Here is a 15384-nt window from a genome sequence, read left to right on the forward strand (position 1 = left end):
GTCGAGTCGTTCGTAAGTCGAGGTACCACTGTAAGTTAAAGCAGCCTGCCTGCCTATCACCTACAAGCTCACCCCATCTAAAGCTATTGGCTGGGCTACTGTGATGTCATGAAATGTTGCATGTTCCATTTGATGGTGGGGAAATGGAACATGGAATTGACACAGGAGTTTGACCAAACTGCGGGAGGCAGTGGAAGACAGGAGTGCCTGCCGTGCTCTGGTCCATGGGGTCACGAAGAGTCGGACACAACTAAACGACTAAACAACAACAACAACAACAACATATGACGCTGGCTAGGCTAGCAGAGTCTGATTTCCTTCATCAACAGAGCAATGTTCCATTATTAATCATTGTGTGTGTGTGTGTGTGTGTGTGTGTGTGTGTGTGTATGGATTAACACACACATATATACACTCTGTTGATATTTAGTCCACAGCAGTTTCTTCTGCTGAAGAAATAACTAGTCCAAAATGTCACACTGCCTTAAGCTACAACCTAGCTAATAAAGTTTTTTTCTTTACTTTTCTGGAGGGATGGTGAGTGGGAAGGTAGCCAGTTTCAATACAAGTAATTATAGATTGACCTGTCTGAAAAATATTTTCCCCTTAAAACCACATTAATTGTAGCAGTCCGATTCGCGAAGCCTTGGTGGAATTTGGAGTGCCTTTCTTTCATCTTAACACGTAACACGTGCCAATAAATGCAGAAGGGAAGCTCTGTCTCAGAGACTTTAGAATAAACATCTCTGCAGTTTTTTGAAGGCTTATTTTTCCCAGTTGAAGCCAAAGACAGGATGGCAGGTCAGCACTAAAGCTTATGCCGAACATCTCATCTGTACAAATAATTTTGGCCACCAATCATTATTAGCTTGCAGCACAGATCAGCAGCAGAAAATAAGAAACCCTTACAATGTAGCCTGCGTGAAGTTTTAGCGAGCAGCACAGAGCAATGCAATAAACAAAAGTATAGCATCAAAAACAACACAACCAAGATTAATGGAGGCCCCTTGGCTGTCGAAACATTGAGGCAACAGAACTTATCAAACTGAAGGCTCCAGGAATAAAAAAGTATGTTTAGTGGACTTTGCTATTACAGATGTGCAGAAACAGAAATATGATGAAAAGTGGGCTAACATTATCAAGAAGTCTGTTTGCTTCCCTCAAAATCCATGGTTTGGGTGAAGCAGGACTCTCCAAATCCAACACAATTTTTGTGATAAGTAAAATTCAATAGCAACAATTATTTCTTGTGATGAAGCCACCTTTTGCAAAAGTAAATGCCCAAACTCTCACATGCTGAATACATTTTTTATATAGCAGGCAAAAGGTAAAGGGACCCCTGACCATTAGGTCCAGTCGCGGACGACTCTGGGGTTGTGGCGCTCATCTCGCTTTACTGGCCGAGGGAGCTGGCGTACAGCTTCCAGGTCACGTGGCCAGCATGACTAAGCCACTTCTGGCGAACCAGAGCAGCACACTGAAACGCTGTTGTAGCGGTATCTATTTATCTACTTGCACTTTGACGTGCTTTTGAACTGCTAGTTTGGCAGGAGCTGGGACCGAGCAATGGGAGCCCATCCCATTGCAGGGATTCAAACCGCCGACCTTCTGATCGGCAAGCCCTAGGCTCTGTGGTTTAATCCATAGCACCACCCATGTCCCGGACTTATATAGCAGACCCTCCCCTTTAAGGAAACATCTCTGGTATCCCAACTGCCAATTTTCATTTTTCTCAGTTTCAGATTTATCCGATCTTAACTTCAGTCCACATCAGTTTGAATTAAAACAAGTCATTTAGAAAATTCATCAGCACTTTAGGATGAACTTACCCTAATATGCACATTTTTGCACAGCAATTTCCCCTAATCTAATGCAGTTTTGTGTGTTATTTACACGAATATATGCATTTTTATGCAACTGTTACTTAAGTATATGTGTTTTTTTACATGGCTGAAGAACTGATTGCGAAATTTGTAGAGGTGCAAACTTTGAAGGACGGCTGTGTTTTCGTGTTGGAAAATGCAAATGAAGTGAGTTCCACATTTAAATGTGAACTCAGCTGCACTTCTCCCCCATCCATCGTGATCATTATTCTGATCTGGTTTTCTGTATATTGTATAGCTCCCTCCCTCCTGCCCCATTAACAGCATTGTTCCTGAAGCTATAAAAGCAGCTTCCTCAGTTAGCTTCTGTCTATTGTATGGAAGGTTCCCCTACTGATTTCTACAGATCAAGCTAGCATTTAAAGATACATGAGGAGGCCAGGTTTTTGTATTCTAGTTAAGGTGGCAGCAATGCAACTGCCAAAGCACAAGGAACACATTTTTCCCACGAGCAAGTGGTTGCTGAGGTGGGCTAGGATCTGGAGGTGTGAACCTTGCTCCCCGCCATTCCTAGCTTCCCCCCCCCCAAAAAAAAAAACCTTTGTGAAAACTGACAGCTTCTATTTAGTAGGGAGAAAGGGGAGGAATATACGTCCCCTCTAGCTGACAAGTTTAGGCAACAGAATTTCTGGATGCAACCACTGAGCTCTTCTGCTATTTCCTTTGAAAGCAAAATTCTAATCTCCCTTAATGATTTGGCTTGGAGAAGCTGCTTGATCTTCTCCACTGCTGAAATTACGGGGGCTGAGCAGACAGATAAGAGTAGGCATTCGTACCAACCTAGTACAGTGTGCCTGTCTTGCAAGGCAGAAAATGTGTTGTTATTTGTGTCTTAATTAGAAAAGAGCACAAGTAAAGAAATCAGAAGATGTCAGCATCTCCAGGTTGGGTACTGAACTTGGTTGCTTAAAGATTCATTGGCTCCAGCCAGACACTGGTTTATCTCCATTCCCAAGCGGTGGGGGTCTATTCAGCTCACTTACTAGCTCTTCTTAGGTAGAGAACATAATAACATGGGAAGGGCCTTCTGGATCAGGCCAATGACCCATCTCATCTAGCATTCTGTTCTCACAGTGGCTGACCAGATGTCTGTGGGAAACCAGCAAGCAGGATTCGAGCATAAGAACTTATCTATGGTTTCCAGCAACTGGCAGAGCTGCACCAGGTTAGGGAAAGATGGTGGTGGACCAGTCTTTGAGTTAACGTGTTATTAGGCTGCATACGCACTATGTATTTAAAGCACATTCCCACAAGCCCAGGTTATAAAATTCTTTATGAGGATTTAAGGTGCTATTAATCAGCTCTATTTTTCTAGAAAAAGAGGTGCCGGAACTCACAACTGAACACCTCCCTTGTTCTCTTAGAATGGCAATGGTGCCCCCCTGAGAGGTGCTGGACCTGAGTTCCAGTGAGTTCCTGTTGAAAAATAGCCATGGCCAAAGCCATTAAGGTATGGTAATCTCTCATTTCAATGCATGTCTTTAATGCAGGAGTGTTTCTGATTTAAGCCATATATGTTTGTTTGTTTGTTTGTTTGTTTGGTGTGTGTGTGTGTGTGTGTGTGTGTGCCCGTGTGCATATATACTCCTGAGCAATAAATAACAAGCTATAAATGCCCAAATAAAAAACACACACACACACACACCAGAATATTTATTTTATCTCCGGTATTGGGAACAATAATTGGATGCTATCCAATGAAATGTATGTCACGTTTTTGTCATTGATAAATTGCTTTTTGTCTTTTGCTGGTTTATTGTCACAATTAGAGAGAGAGAGAGAGAGAGAGAGAGAGAGAGAGAGAGAGAGAGAGAGAGAGAGAGAGAGAGAGAGAGAGAGAGAGAAGGGGAGAGAAGGGGAGAGAAGGGGAGAGAGAGAGAGATGCATGCAAAGGCACAAATTGCCAGCCTCTGCAGAGAAAGTCTGCCATCGCTACAGGCAGAGCAAGTGCTCCACCATCAGTTCAAATGCCTTTACTGGTAGCAAGCCTCAGGCCTGCTGATCAGAACTGCTTAGCACAGGTTTCTATGGAACGATGGTACCCTCTAATGGCCCAGTGGCCAACTGCACCTATTTAAGCATCATGCTTCCTCTTAAAGAACAGGAGGAAAATGCTGACTGAACAGATGGGGTTTAGCAATGTGTGCCTGTAAGCTGGTATTTCTCGTGGCAAGCACAATCTCCTAAAATTAAATTGATATTTATCAAATGTTCCCTTTTGCAGCGGGATGCACTTTTCCATTTTCTTTTGAGAAGTTTACAAAAAAAAAATAGAGGAAGAAAAAATCGACAGTCGCCTTGCCGTTAGACTGCTATCCAATTTCCAGAACCTTTCTCATTAGGACTTCTCTCTTGATTTTGTTGAATGAATATTCATCTCTAAGCCACACCGCTCTGAGGGAAAGATCTGACACATTCAAAGAAGTGAATGTGAGATTAGATCAAAGTTGAAAGTGGAGCAGGGAACTATACAATGGCCCTCCGTTACAGTTGAAAAACAAAAATTCTAGGCCAGTGTCCTTATTTGCAATTTTTATTTAATGATGACGGTTTTTCTCCCACCCCCTTTTTGCTATCTCATCTCTATGCTTAGTTAACCTACATTAAAAATCTAGGGTAAAATAAATGCTCCGATTTAAATCTCTGAAAGGAAAGAAATTTCATAGGCCAGAACTAGATTCTTATGGGCAGGTGCTGTAGAACATAAAACAGGTGTTTTCCAAAGAGGATTTGATCCAAGGTTATGCCTTCCTTCTCTTCCTGTGCCGTGCCTGAAGAGTTGTTCCCAGTAACTCCAGATATCTGCCACCTTATCAACATAGCTTGCCCAATAAAAGTATGGATGCCAAAACCATAATCCTGTCATGATTATAGTTCAGTTGGTAGAGCATGAAATTCTTAATTTCAGGGTTGTGGGTTTGAGCCCCATGTTGGGCAAGAGATTCCTGCATTGCAGGGGGTTGGACAAAATGACTCTCCCGGTCCCTTCCAACTCTACAAGTATATTATTCTAAAACATGCACACATAGTCTATGCTTTCATAGTCTGAAATCTGATACAGCATGGTACATTCACATATCGGCTAGAATCCAGCTCAGTTAGCTGAGCTTAATCAATGGATATTAAGGGGTTGAAGCCTGCCCAGCTCTAGGCTAGACTATAATGATTAGCTGGATAGCTCAGTCATTAGAGCATGGGACTCTGCATCTCTTTGTTGCACGTTTGAGCCCTACGTTGGGTGAAAGATTCCTGCATTGCAGGGGGTTAGACTAGATGACCCCTGTGTCCCCTTCCAACTCTACAATTCTACGATTCTATGAAATTGCAGCTATCACTTGCTTGCATCCATGTGCAGGTGAAACTGCCATATCACTCTGGGCCACATCAAGAGAAAGAAGAAGGAAGGGATACTTAAATTGACTGTTACTCATCCTTTTAACTATAGCTGTCATCCTACCTATGTGAGCTTTACTTGAATGCTATGGAATTGGGCCACAAACTGCGCTTGCTTTGTGGTTTTTCATTCACAGTTATACATGACCTAGTTCCTGGATCCTATAAAGTTTCTGACGTTACCTTTAACGCATCACTTTCTTTATAAATGCATTATTTCTTCATTGTCCTATTCTCCGGCTAAGGCGTCTTACAGTTGTCTTTACAGTTCAGCATCTGAAATCAACTCAGCACCTTAAAAGAAATGTCAGTATATTAATCTGCCTCTTTCCCTCTTTTTAGTTCCAGTTTGCATAGTTCCAGTTTATATTAAGAATGTCAACTGTGTATATTAGTGAGGTGCTTCGTAATATCTTCCCTGCCAATGTCTTCTGTATGTGTAGCACAAACTTGCTGTTTAGAAAGTGGTTCGCTTTCTTATACGGGCTGCTGCATAATATCCTCATCCATATAGAAGACTATGCAGAGTTGAATTGTATTTTTTTTTAGGAGCTCAATAGAGAATTTAGCAGGTTATAGGTAGACGTGCTCCTCTCATGGCATTAACCTGGCAAAATTCATTGGTTTTCCTTCTGAATCTGTAAGCAGCAGAAGGCACCAAAGCAAAGCCCATTTACTCCCAAGAGAAAATTGGCATGGCCTGAATCCTGTGGCTAGTGCAGAAAGGATAATATTCATCAGTCAACTCTCCTTGGAGCGAACGGACAGGCTGTCAGAGAGAGATGACCTTGGCTGTCTTATCATTATGAAGAAGTGGCCATAGTGTGTCTACTGTGGAAAAAGTAACAATTTCCAGAGGACTAGCCATGTTAGTCCTGTGACACTTTAAAGAGTCACAAATTACAGGGTGTTTTTAATACTCCTGCTAGTAGTAAAATAATTCATATTTTAGTTGTTTCCGTTTTCATATACATAGATTATACAGCTATTATTGGCAAATGTACAGCGGAGGCCTCCTGTACTTTTAAACAATTGTATAGATTTGGGGTTTTCTTTTAGGAGGTTGAATTTGTCGTGTTGGAGCTGACAAAGAAACCAGATGCAGAAATTCCCCTTCCCCACTCCTGCAATGCTACCCTACATGTTTCTGCAGATGCCCCACTGAGTTCGACAGAACTTGCTTTCAAGTAACTGTGCATAAGACTGCCAAATAGGAGATCTGGCAAAAAAAATTGCTTCCAGTTATCCTTCCACAATACAGCGTAATCCTATGCATACTGGTATTTACTTAAAGGAAATTCCCCCTGTGCTCAGTGGGGCTTGTTTTCTGCTGCTCCAGAGAAGCGGACACGGAGCAATGGATTCAAAGTACAAGAAAGAAGATTCCACCTAAACATTAGAAAGAACTTCCTGACAGTAAGAGCTGTTTGGCAGTGGAATTTGCTACCAAGGAGTGTGGTGGAGTCTCCTTCTTTGGAGGTCTTTAAGCAGAGGCTTGACAGGCATATGTCAAGAATGCTTTGATGGTGTTTCCTGCTTGGCAGGGGGTTGGACTGGATGGCCCTTGTGGTCTCTTCCAACTCTACGATTCTATGATTCTATGATTCCTTAGTAAGAGCTCTTGGGAGTGAAACATTAACACCCCTATAAGGCTTGCATCATCATCATCATCATCATCATCAATTAATTAATTAAATTTGTATACCGCCCTATACCTGCAGGTCTCAGGGCGGTTCACAACATAAAATCACAATATAAAAACACAAAATGCATAATAAATATAAAAATGAGACTATCAGAAAGCTTTGCATGCCGTCCACACTGTCAACCCCTAAGCTGTCAACCCCTAAGCTGGGGTTTCCGTGATTTCAGGAAGACACATTTTCCCCTGGTGCTGTGAGGTTGCTAAGAGTTTGAAATGTACACCATCGGACAAGAGGCTACTTTTGACATAGGGCATGATTCCCAGTGCACGGAGACTTTTGTTGAACAAGCAGCTCCCTCCACGAAAAAACAAGAACAGATTTCCGAAAGGCCTTTACTATCTCAGCCTCAGAATATTTGGCCCACTTCCTATGTTCCACTGACAGCTCTCCACGTGGAAGGTCTTCCCAAGAAGCAACCTTATATCGAGTCAGACCAGTGGTTCATCAAGCTGACTATTGGCCACACAGATTGGCTGTGGCTCTTCAGGATTTCTGAAAGGGCAATTTGCTATCACTAGGAGGTGAGGCCAGGAATTCAAGTCGAGACCTTCTACCAGTAGAGTCAGTGTGGTGTAGTGGTTAGAGTGTTGGATCTGGAAGACTAGGGTTCAATTCAAGTCCCCACCTGGCCATGAAGCTCACCAGGTGACATTGGGCCAGTCACCATCTTGCTGCCCAACCTACCTCACAGGTTTGTTCTGAGTTAAAATGGGAAGGGAGAACCGTATATCCCACCTTGAGCTCCTTAGAAGAAAGGTGGGATAGATCATCATCATCCTCATCAGTGCTATTTTCCTAGAAAAAGAGGTGCCAGAACTCACCATCAATGCCTCCCTTGTTCTCTTAGAATGGCAATGGCGCCCACCTGAGAGATGCTGGAACTGAGTTCCGGTGAGTTCTAGCTAAACAAAAGCCCTGATTATTATTATTCTTTAAGCATTGCCTGGCTTAAAACCGTCTATCAAAAACTTTACTCTAGTGGCCTATCCCCACAACACCTACTCACTATGGGCCCTACCAAAGCAAACAGTCTAATTGGCCAACGTCTAAAAGATATCGAGCATCAGAACAACCTGGCCACTATAAGGAAATTCTGCCCTTGGTATGTTCATTTTCCACCTTTCCATTTTGATTCTCTGGCCCCATATCTGCACAAACGTATTATCCCAAAATACAGACGTGCTTTTACACTTGCAAGACTGGATGTTTTGCCATCTGCTGTACATGAGGGTCGATTCCAAAAGATCCCACCTGAGAAACGTCTTCGCCCCTGTGGAGACGGTAGCACCGAAACAGTGGCACACGTCCTCCTGTCTTGCACTCTCTACAAAGACCTGAGGAACGAGATCCTCAACCTGCTCTTACTAACCATCCCAGGGCGCTGAACCACTGGCACAATGTCCTTTCTTCTATCAGAACAAAATGAGCAGATAACAGCAAAGGTTGCTAGGTTCATAGCAGGGGCAATCAGAAGAAGGGCCACTAACTGCCTGCTGATTCAGGACATTTAAATTGTGCTCTTATATCAAATTTCCTTTTCTGTGTACACTGTAATGTTTTATTGTTGCTATGGCCATTGGCTAATGCGAATGAAGTTTTATCTATCTATCTTTAAGTGTCTACTCAACCACTGAGCTATAGCACTTCCCCAGCATGGATGAGCTTTTCCTGCCTTCTTCTAGCACTAGGAACAATGGAGGCTGCCTCATACTGAATTATACCATTAGGGCATTTCACTCAGTGCTGTCTGCCAGTGAGAAGCTCTCCAGAGTCTCAAGCAGGAAACAGTCTAAGTCCAACCTGGAGATGTCAGGGATTGAACCTGGGACCTTCTGCCTGCAAAGCAGATGCTGTGACATGGCGCTATGGTCCTGGTCACTAGCAAAGAGGCCTTCTACACGATGAGGCCAGTTCATAGCTTACATATCTGGAGGATATGGAAAATGGAAAGGGTTGAAGGCAACACTTATGCTGCTTTCATAACATATGAAGAAGCCCCAGAGATGCCAATAAGGTAGCCAAATCTGGGGAACATTCAGCATTCGCTGTGGCAGGAGCTTCATCAGCAGAAGCCCATTTGAAGGACCTCTGGATACTGTAGGTCAGGTCTGGGGATGCAGTGAAGGAACCAGGTACCAGCAGAGGACCAGAAGGGAGGAAGCAACGAGGGATAGAAGAATTGACAAGAGCCGAAAGCAGCAGTGATGGGGAGGAGAAGCAGCTAGAAGGTGTTGTGTTAGGACTGCTGTGAGAGGAAACAGAGGCCAGGGCTGTGGGGACACTGGGAAATGCAAAACCAGGCTAGCTTGTATTCTAATTCCACATCTGTGATGGTTGAACGCAGGTTGTGGTTGAAGCAAGTGAATATGCTCTGTACATGTACACAGGAACTCCTCTTGCTGTTGTTGTTGTTGTTTTTACAAAGTCCAAGGGCCTCAGCAACAGGGCCAGGCAATTCTCTCCACTGTGCTGAAACCAGGCCATACAGCTGCAAGAATGAAGCCAAGAGGAGGGCAAGGGCAACCTTGACAAAGATATTGCTTTGTGTATCATGCAGCTGAACTGGAAAATGTGATGCTCAATACCGGGCACAGACTTTTGCATTCTGAGAATCTCAGCTGTCTTCTTGTTAAAAGCAAACTGGCAAACATGAACATAATGTAAGGTGGAATCTCAGAAACGCAGTATGTGTGTGTGTGTGTGTGTGTGTTTACTCGTGTGCCATATCTCTCTGCTCCTTCTCACAGTTGGCAGAAACAGTGTAAACATTGCAATCTAAGGCAAAAGCAAGTGCAAATTTGCTTAGATCTAGATGTACACTGGCATGCTCTGGTCCATAGGGTCATGAAGATTCGGACACGACTAAATGACTAAACAACAACAAATCCAGACATTTGTGAGAGATAATTCTGATTTCTTTTTCAGAAAGTGCAGGTGTAATTTATAGCCTAAGCCTATCAATGTTTACTCATGAACATGCTCACTAGGTTGAATGAGACTTGGTTAAGTGTGGTTGGGCTTACATCTTTAGGATTAAGACTCCTTGTAATGAAGCATCTGCCATTAATGTGGTCTCTACCTGTGTTATTGGACATGCAAAGTTTGAGTTCCCTTGGTGAAATTACTTCCTGCATTGTGTGCCATTTTCTCCTTCTCTCAGCCTTCATCATGTCCCTTCCTCCAGATATCTGCTTCTGTAAAATGCTTGCAGGGGAGGAATTGCGTAAAGACATTGTAAGAAAAATGGTGTGTAAAACGCAGGAACTCACCCAAGGCAACTTGATGGTAGCAACAACTTTAATGTATTCTTAATCTTCATTGGAAGCCACCCAGAGTGGCTGGGCAAACCCAGCCAGATTGGCGAGGTACAAATAAAAAATTATTATTATTATTATTATTATTATTATTATTATTATTATGGGGTGGGATGAGGTGGTTTTACAGGGTTTCTTTTGCTATTAGTAAATATTAGGTTGGATCCCAACTTAATCATGCTTAGAGTAGGCTCGTTGAAATAAATGGTTCTTACGTTAACCATGACGAACACAAAACCCATTGATTTCAGTGGGCCCACTCTAAGCATGACTAAGTATGAATCTAAACCAGTATCTGTTTAAATCACCTTTGTGTTTGCATCTCAAGGTTGTTCCACCCATTGCATTGCTTGTGTGTATACAACATTTATGTTCACATGTAAACATATGTATGATATAGGCCCCGTTGACAAGAAACCTCGATTAACTATGGTGAAGTTGCATGTGCATTTGGAGCCTCATCCTAATCATATTTACTCAGAAGTAAATTGAGCAGGGTTGCCATCCTAGCAGCGGCAACGCATTATCTACCATTACAAAATAAAACAGATATGTCATCAGTCTTAAGCAAACTCTTTTCAGAACAAATAAGGGCTGCAAATCATTTTGCGCACTGAAAATGCCCCCCCCCTCTCTCTCGTGTGCGTGTGTGTGTGTGCACATGGACAAAATTAAAGATCTCTCCCTCTCTACGCTGCATTCAAGTTTCCCCAAACCGAAAAGCCCCAGTTCAGCACGCAAGAAGCCATCCCTTGCCTTCGGAATCCCCTTCCTTCGAAACAGCACAATTTAGGAAGCGCTTGCTTTAGCAGTCTCGAGCTCTCCTGTGTAAAGAAAGGGACTCGGTGATTAATCTGGGCTATTTCTGCCATGCGTGCAGCGGCCTCTGCTGGCGCGCGTCTGCTTGGCAGCCGTTCGACTACAAGCCGAGCGAGAAGCCATGTGGATTTTACGAGGGGAAGACTAGGGGTGTCGGAGAGGACCAGGGGAGATCGAGGGGGATCAAAGAGACACCCCCCCCAAGCCGGCCAAGCAATCTTGGAAACGGGGGTTATTACTTGGATCTTTACATTTGACTCCCCGCTAGACTCCCCCCCCCGCTGCCGCCGCCACCACCACGCTTTTTTTTGGCGCCGAGGTGTAAGATGCTCTGTTAAGAGAGAAGCCTGGATCACCGCGGCAACCCCAGCTCAAAAGCAGATCGGCGAGGGAGGCGAAATCCACGCGGTGGGCCAGCGTTGGTAAGCTTTTCTTGGCTGCGCGGCGAACTCGCGGTTGGGTGAGCGCAGCTCCTTGGAGCAGGCGAGATCCGCAGGAGAGCAGGGATGGTGGGCGAGGAGAACCGAAAGAAAGGAGCAAAGGAGGGTGGATCTCCTCGGGGGAGGCAACGCACAGGGCGAACCAGCAGGTCGGGAAGGGAGGCAAACTTCGCTCGCTGGCCTGGCTGCTCTGGCGCAGCTGCGCTCCATCCGTCCGCTTGGATCGCTCGGTGGACGTCGGTTGAAGGTGGGGGGTCGGGACGGGGAGGGGTTCCCCCGCTTCTGTCCCGGCTGGCCAGAGCGATGGAGCCGGAGGGAGAGCCGCACTTGTGCTCTTTCGCCGGAGTTTGCGGGAGTTGGAGAGCGCGGCGAGGCGCGAGAGGAGAACCCGGCGCTCGATCGGCTTCATTGCAGCAGCAGCGGCAGAGGCAGTAGCAGCGGGAGCAGCAGCAGCGGGAGCAGCAACAAGGGCTGCAAGGCACCCCGTCCTGCGTGGATCCGGCCACGGGTACACAGCCATTTCCTTGGGCCAGAAGATGGAGAGGGTGGGGTGGGGGTGCATGCACACTTGGCAGAGAAGGATCCAGAGAGCAGTAGGATCTGGGGTGGGGATGGTGGTGGTCGTGATGGTAGGAAAAGGGGGTGAGGCTGTTTGCGCGGGTCTGCGTGAATCCCCGGGCAAGAGATCAGTGGCAGAGAGGCTTTGCTGGGAGGTAAGGGACTGCTGCGGCTCTGCAGTGCCCTCTTTCTCTGGCCAAGCGAGGGAGGTGAAGCGGGAGAGACATCCGCTGGTCCAGATCTGGACCAGTTCGAAGGAGGAGGCAAGGAACCCTCTTTTCCACCGGGAGGATTAAAATAAAAAAAATAAAAAAAAATCATTTGCACTTAGGGCCAGGTCGTATCTCCACTCCTTGTGTCTTTCGCTGGTCACCTGAATTCTGCTTAGGGCTCGGTGGTCGCCACAAAGCACTTTGAAAAACGGAGGAGAACCTCCTTTCGCTGCTTCCATTGCATGGCTCGATGGAGTGCAGGGTTATTTTAGTCTCAGGTGCGGGGGGTGGGGGTGGGGGTGGGGGAGGAAAGGAGCCCAGAGTTGAAAGACTGCTTTGTTTTGTCACCTCTGTATCCTCATTAGACAAATCAGGAAGAGGGAGAGATGCTGCCCTCGCATACAGTCATAAGGAGATTTTTTAGTATTTGGGGGGACTGGACGACAGGCAGGTATGCAGGCAGGCAAATAAAGGAATACCAGTCAATCCCGCAAGCAGGTATTTTGTTGCCATGCCAGCCCCCCTCCCCATTTCCCCAACTCCTTAGTGTGTCGTTAAGGGGCTTCAAAGCAAATGAGGCCTTTGCTTGCTATATACCGTTCTTTATGTGTGTACTCTGACTTCCACTGGATGTATTAGCTAGCTTCTTGCGGTTAAGAAAATAGCCAGGTGAGACAAAGGGCATCTGAGGGAAGTGTGTCTGTGTGTAGACATGCACACACACGCTAGCATATCATAATAATTAAAAATAGGAAAGGTTAAGTGCCTATTTTGTAGTTTTTACACATTTGTTTTGCAATGGATGTTCCATTGTGAGCAGGGCAAGTACTTCCTTGCCTGATTTGCGACTCATGGATCAGATCTATCGCTATATCAATACATCTATGGAAAGGCACTTAATTATAAGAACTGGTTGCAACCTCAAAAGATCCCCAATACACTGGGGTACTCATTATCCAAGCAGCTGAGGGTAACCGAATACACTTGGACATCCTTCATGTAGCGAGAGATGCTCGCACAACCTTTATGTAAATTCCACTTCTCAACGAATTTGGGGTCTTTGAGGAATGTTTCGAATATCTCCCCAATGGGTTAGACAAATGATGTGCGGTGTATTGCTTGATATCTGACCTAGTTGCTGTCTTTAAGTTAACACTTATGTGCATTTCTGCCTCTCTTGTCCTCTGCAGTTTCAGAACAAAGGTGGCGAAAGGTACACCCCTGCAAAATCAGCTGCTTCTATTAATAATTTCACTGGGAATGGACAATGGGATGTTCTCTGGTTTTATCATGATCAAAAACTGCTTTCTGCTCAGCATTTCTATGAGTTTAGTCAGTCATTTTGGGTAAGTTACCATATGTGTGTGTGTTCTTTAAAAATAATAAAATTTTACATGATGATGATGATGATGATGATTTAAATGAATGGAAACCATTAGTTCTAAGGAGTTAAGAGAAAGCATCCTAATGCAACTTGATACCAAGCAATGGATGACAGAATGCTGGATTTGGAGTGATCAGGATTGTGGTTTGCCAGCCTCAATTCCCCTGTCTGTAAAATAGCAACAATATGGACCTAATATATAAGGATACCAGACACACAACATGCAGAGTGTTTTACTGTCGCCATAGTCGTTATTTCTCCTTCAATATATGTAGTTGTAAGGGACAGGGATGTGAGCCAGTCAGTTCACTGTGTGCCTTAAAACACGACAAAGCAAGCAAAATCATTGCATGAGTAACTTGCTCATTAGCTTTCCCTGTTACTGCTTGTACCCTCCAGAAAGGGGAATTAAAGCATTAGTGAAATGCACATGCTCCATGTGTATTCAAAACTTGTGCATCACACCGAAAGGCAGCAAGGCAGATGTACAAGTCCCTCCTTCGTGCATTAGCTTGAAGGGGGCATCACTTACACATCTGCTTTCTGTCCCTTCTGGAAATGGGCAAAGCAACCTTCAGTTCCCCATTATATCATGCCCAAGCACATTGTTTAACTCTTTTGAGCATGTTTCATGGCCTGAGTTTACAGTGATCACGTTAGGAAGAGGGATGGGGCAAGTAGGCAATATGGGAGGGGAAGGCTCGAAAATGTCAGCCCTCCCCCTACTCAAATAGATCACCCTTTCTGGACTTGGGTCTAGTCCTCCTACACGCAGGGCCAGACTCAAATGCCCTGGGCCCTCCTCCCTCCTCTGTTCCCTTCCCTCCCTACAAAAGGTGGTGAATCAGAGAGCAAGTCCCCTCGTCACTGGCAAATGACACTCTCAGTGGGTTATGGGGCTTGTCTGAAAGACCCATTGATCCCTGGTTTCCTGACCTCTGCCAGAGGACACCTTCTACACTTCCCCTTGGAGAAAGGCGTTGGTGGCTGATGGAAAGAGTAAGATGCTTGGGAGAAGGAGGTTTGGGAGAACAACCATCAAGGGCAGCCCCAGACTTTTTTTCTTCCTGAGCAGCAGCAAATGGCACTCTTCCAAGTCAAGGTCCACAGTACTCCTGGACATGGCTTTTTTTCAGCCACAACTCACTTCCCGCACCTCTCAGATGGGTGCCATTGCCATTCTAAGAGAACAAGGTTCATGGTGAGCTCTGGCAACTCTTTTTCTAGAAAAATAGCACTGCTCCTGGACATATGCAGAATTAGCTTTAAAGGAATGTTTTATTTCAGATCAGTAAATGCAGCAAACAGCTAGTGCAACTCTGCTGCTTGCCCTTCCCACAGGTACAGAAGTCTGCCTCCTCTGGGGGCAGAGATAAGTAGTTTGTCATAAGCTGCAATATATCCTATGTTTATGAACAATTCCACCCCTCCCCCATAATTTTGTTGTCTTTATCCATAGAGGATTACTAGTGTAGCCTTATCCTCTTCATGCTTTTATTATTTTTGGTGGGGTTGGCGGAGGGGGGGGGGGAGAGAATGAAGATTAATTATTTGTGTAGGTGGGGCTGCTGCTACTGCCCCCACCCACCCAGCCAGCAATTGCTGCCTGCAGTAGACACTTTCCTCTGCCTAATGCTGAGGGCTGGCCCTGTTCAGGGTAAAAAAGAGAGAAACC

General features: G+C 45.0%; 1 protein-coding gene across 1 annotated transcript in view; it reads left to right on the top strand.

The window, feature by feature from the left end:
* Positions 1-13585: 13585 nt before the first annotated feature.
* Positions 13586-15384, top strand: part of GABRA5 (gamma-aminobutyric acid type A receptor subunit alpha5) — a 66648-nt gene continuing 64849 nt past the window's right edge. Inside the window, exon 1 of the mRNA XM_035116194.3 lies at positions 13586-13671. Within this exon, the coding sequence (XP_034972085.1) occupies positions 13586-13671 (86 nt within the window). The remainder of the gene's footprint in view (positions 13672-15384) is intronic.

This window comes from Zootoca vivipara, chromosome 4 (assembly GCF_965207765.1).
Source record: "Zootoca vivipara chromosome 4, rZooViv2.hap1.1, whole genome shotgun sequence".
NCBI lineage: Eukaryota > Metazoa > Chordata > Lepidosauria > Squamata > Lacertidae > Zootoca > Zootoca vivipara.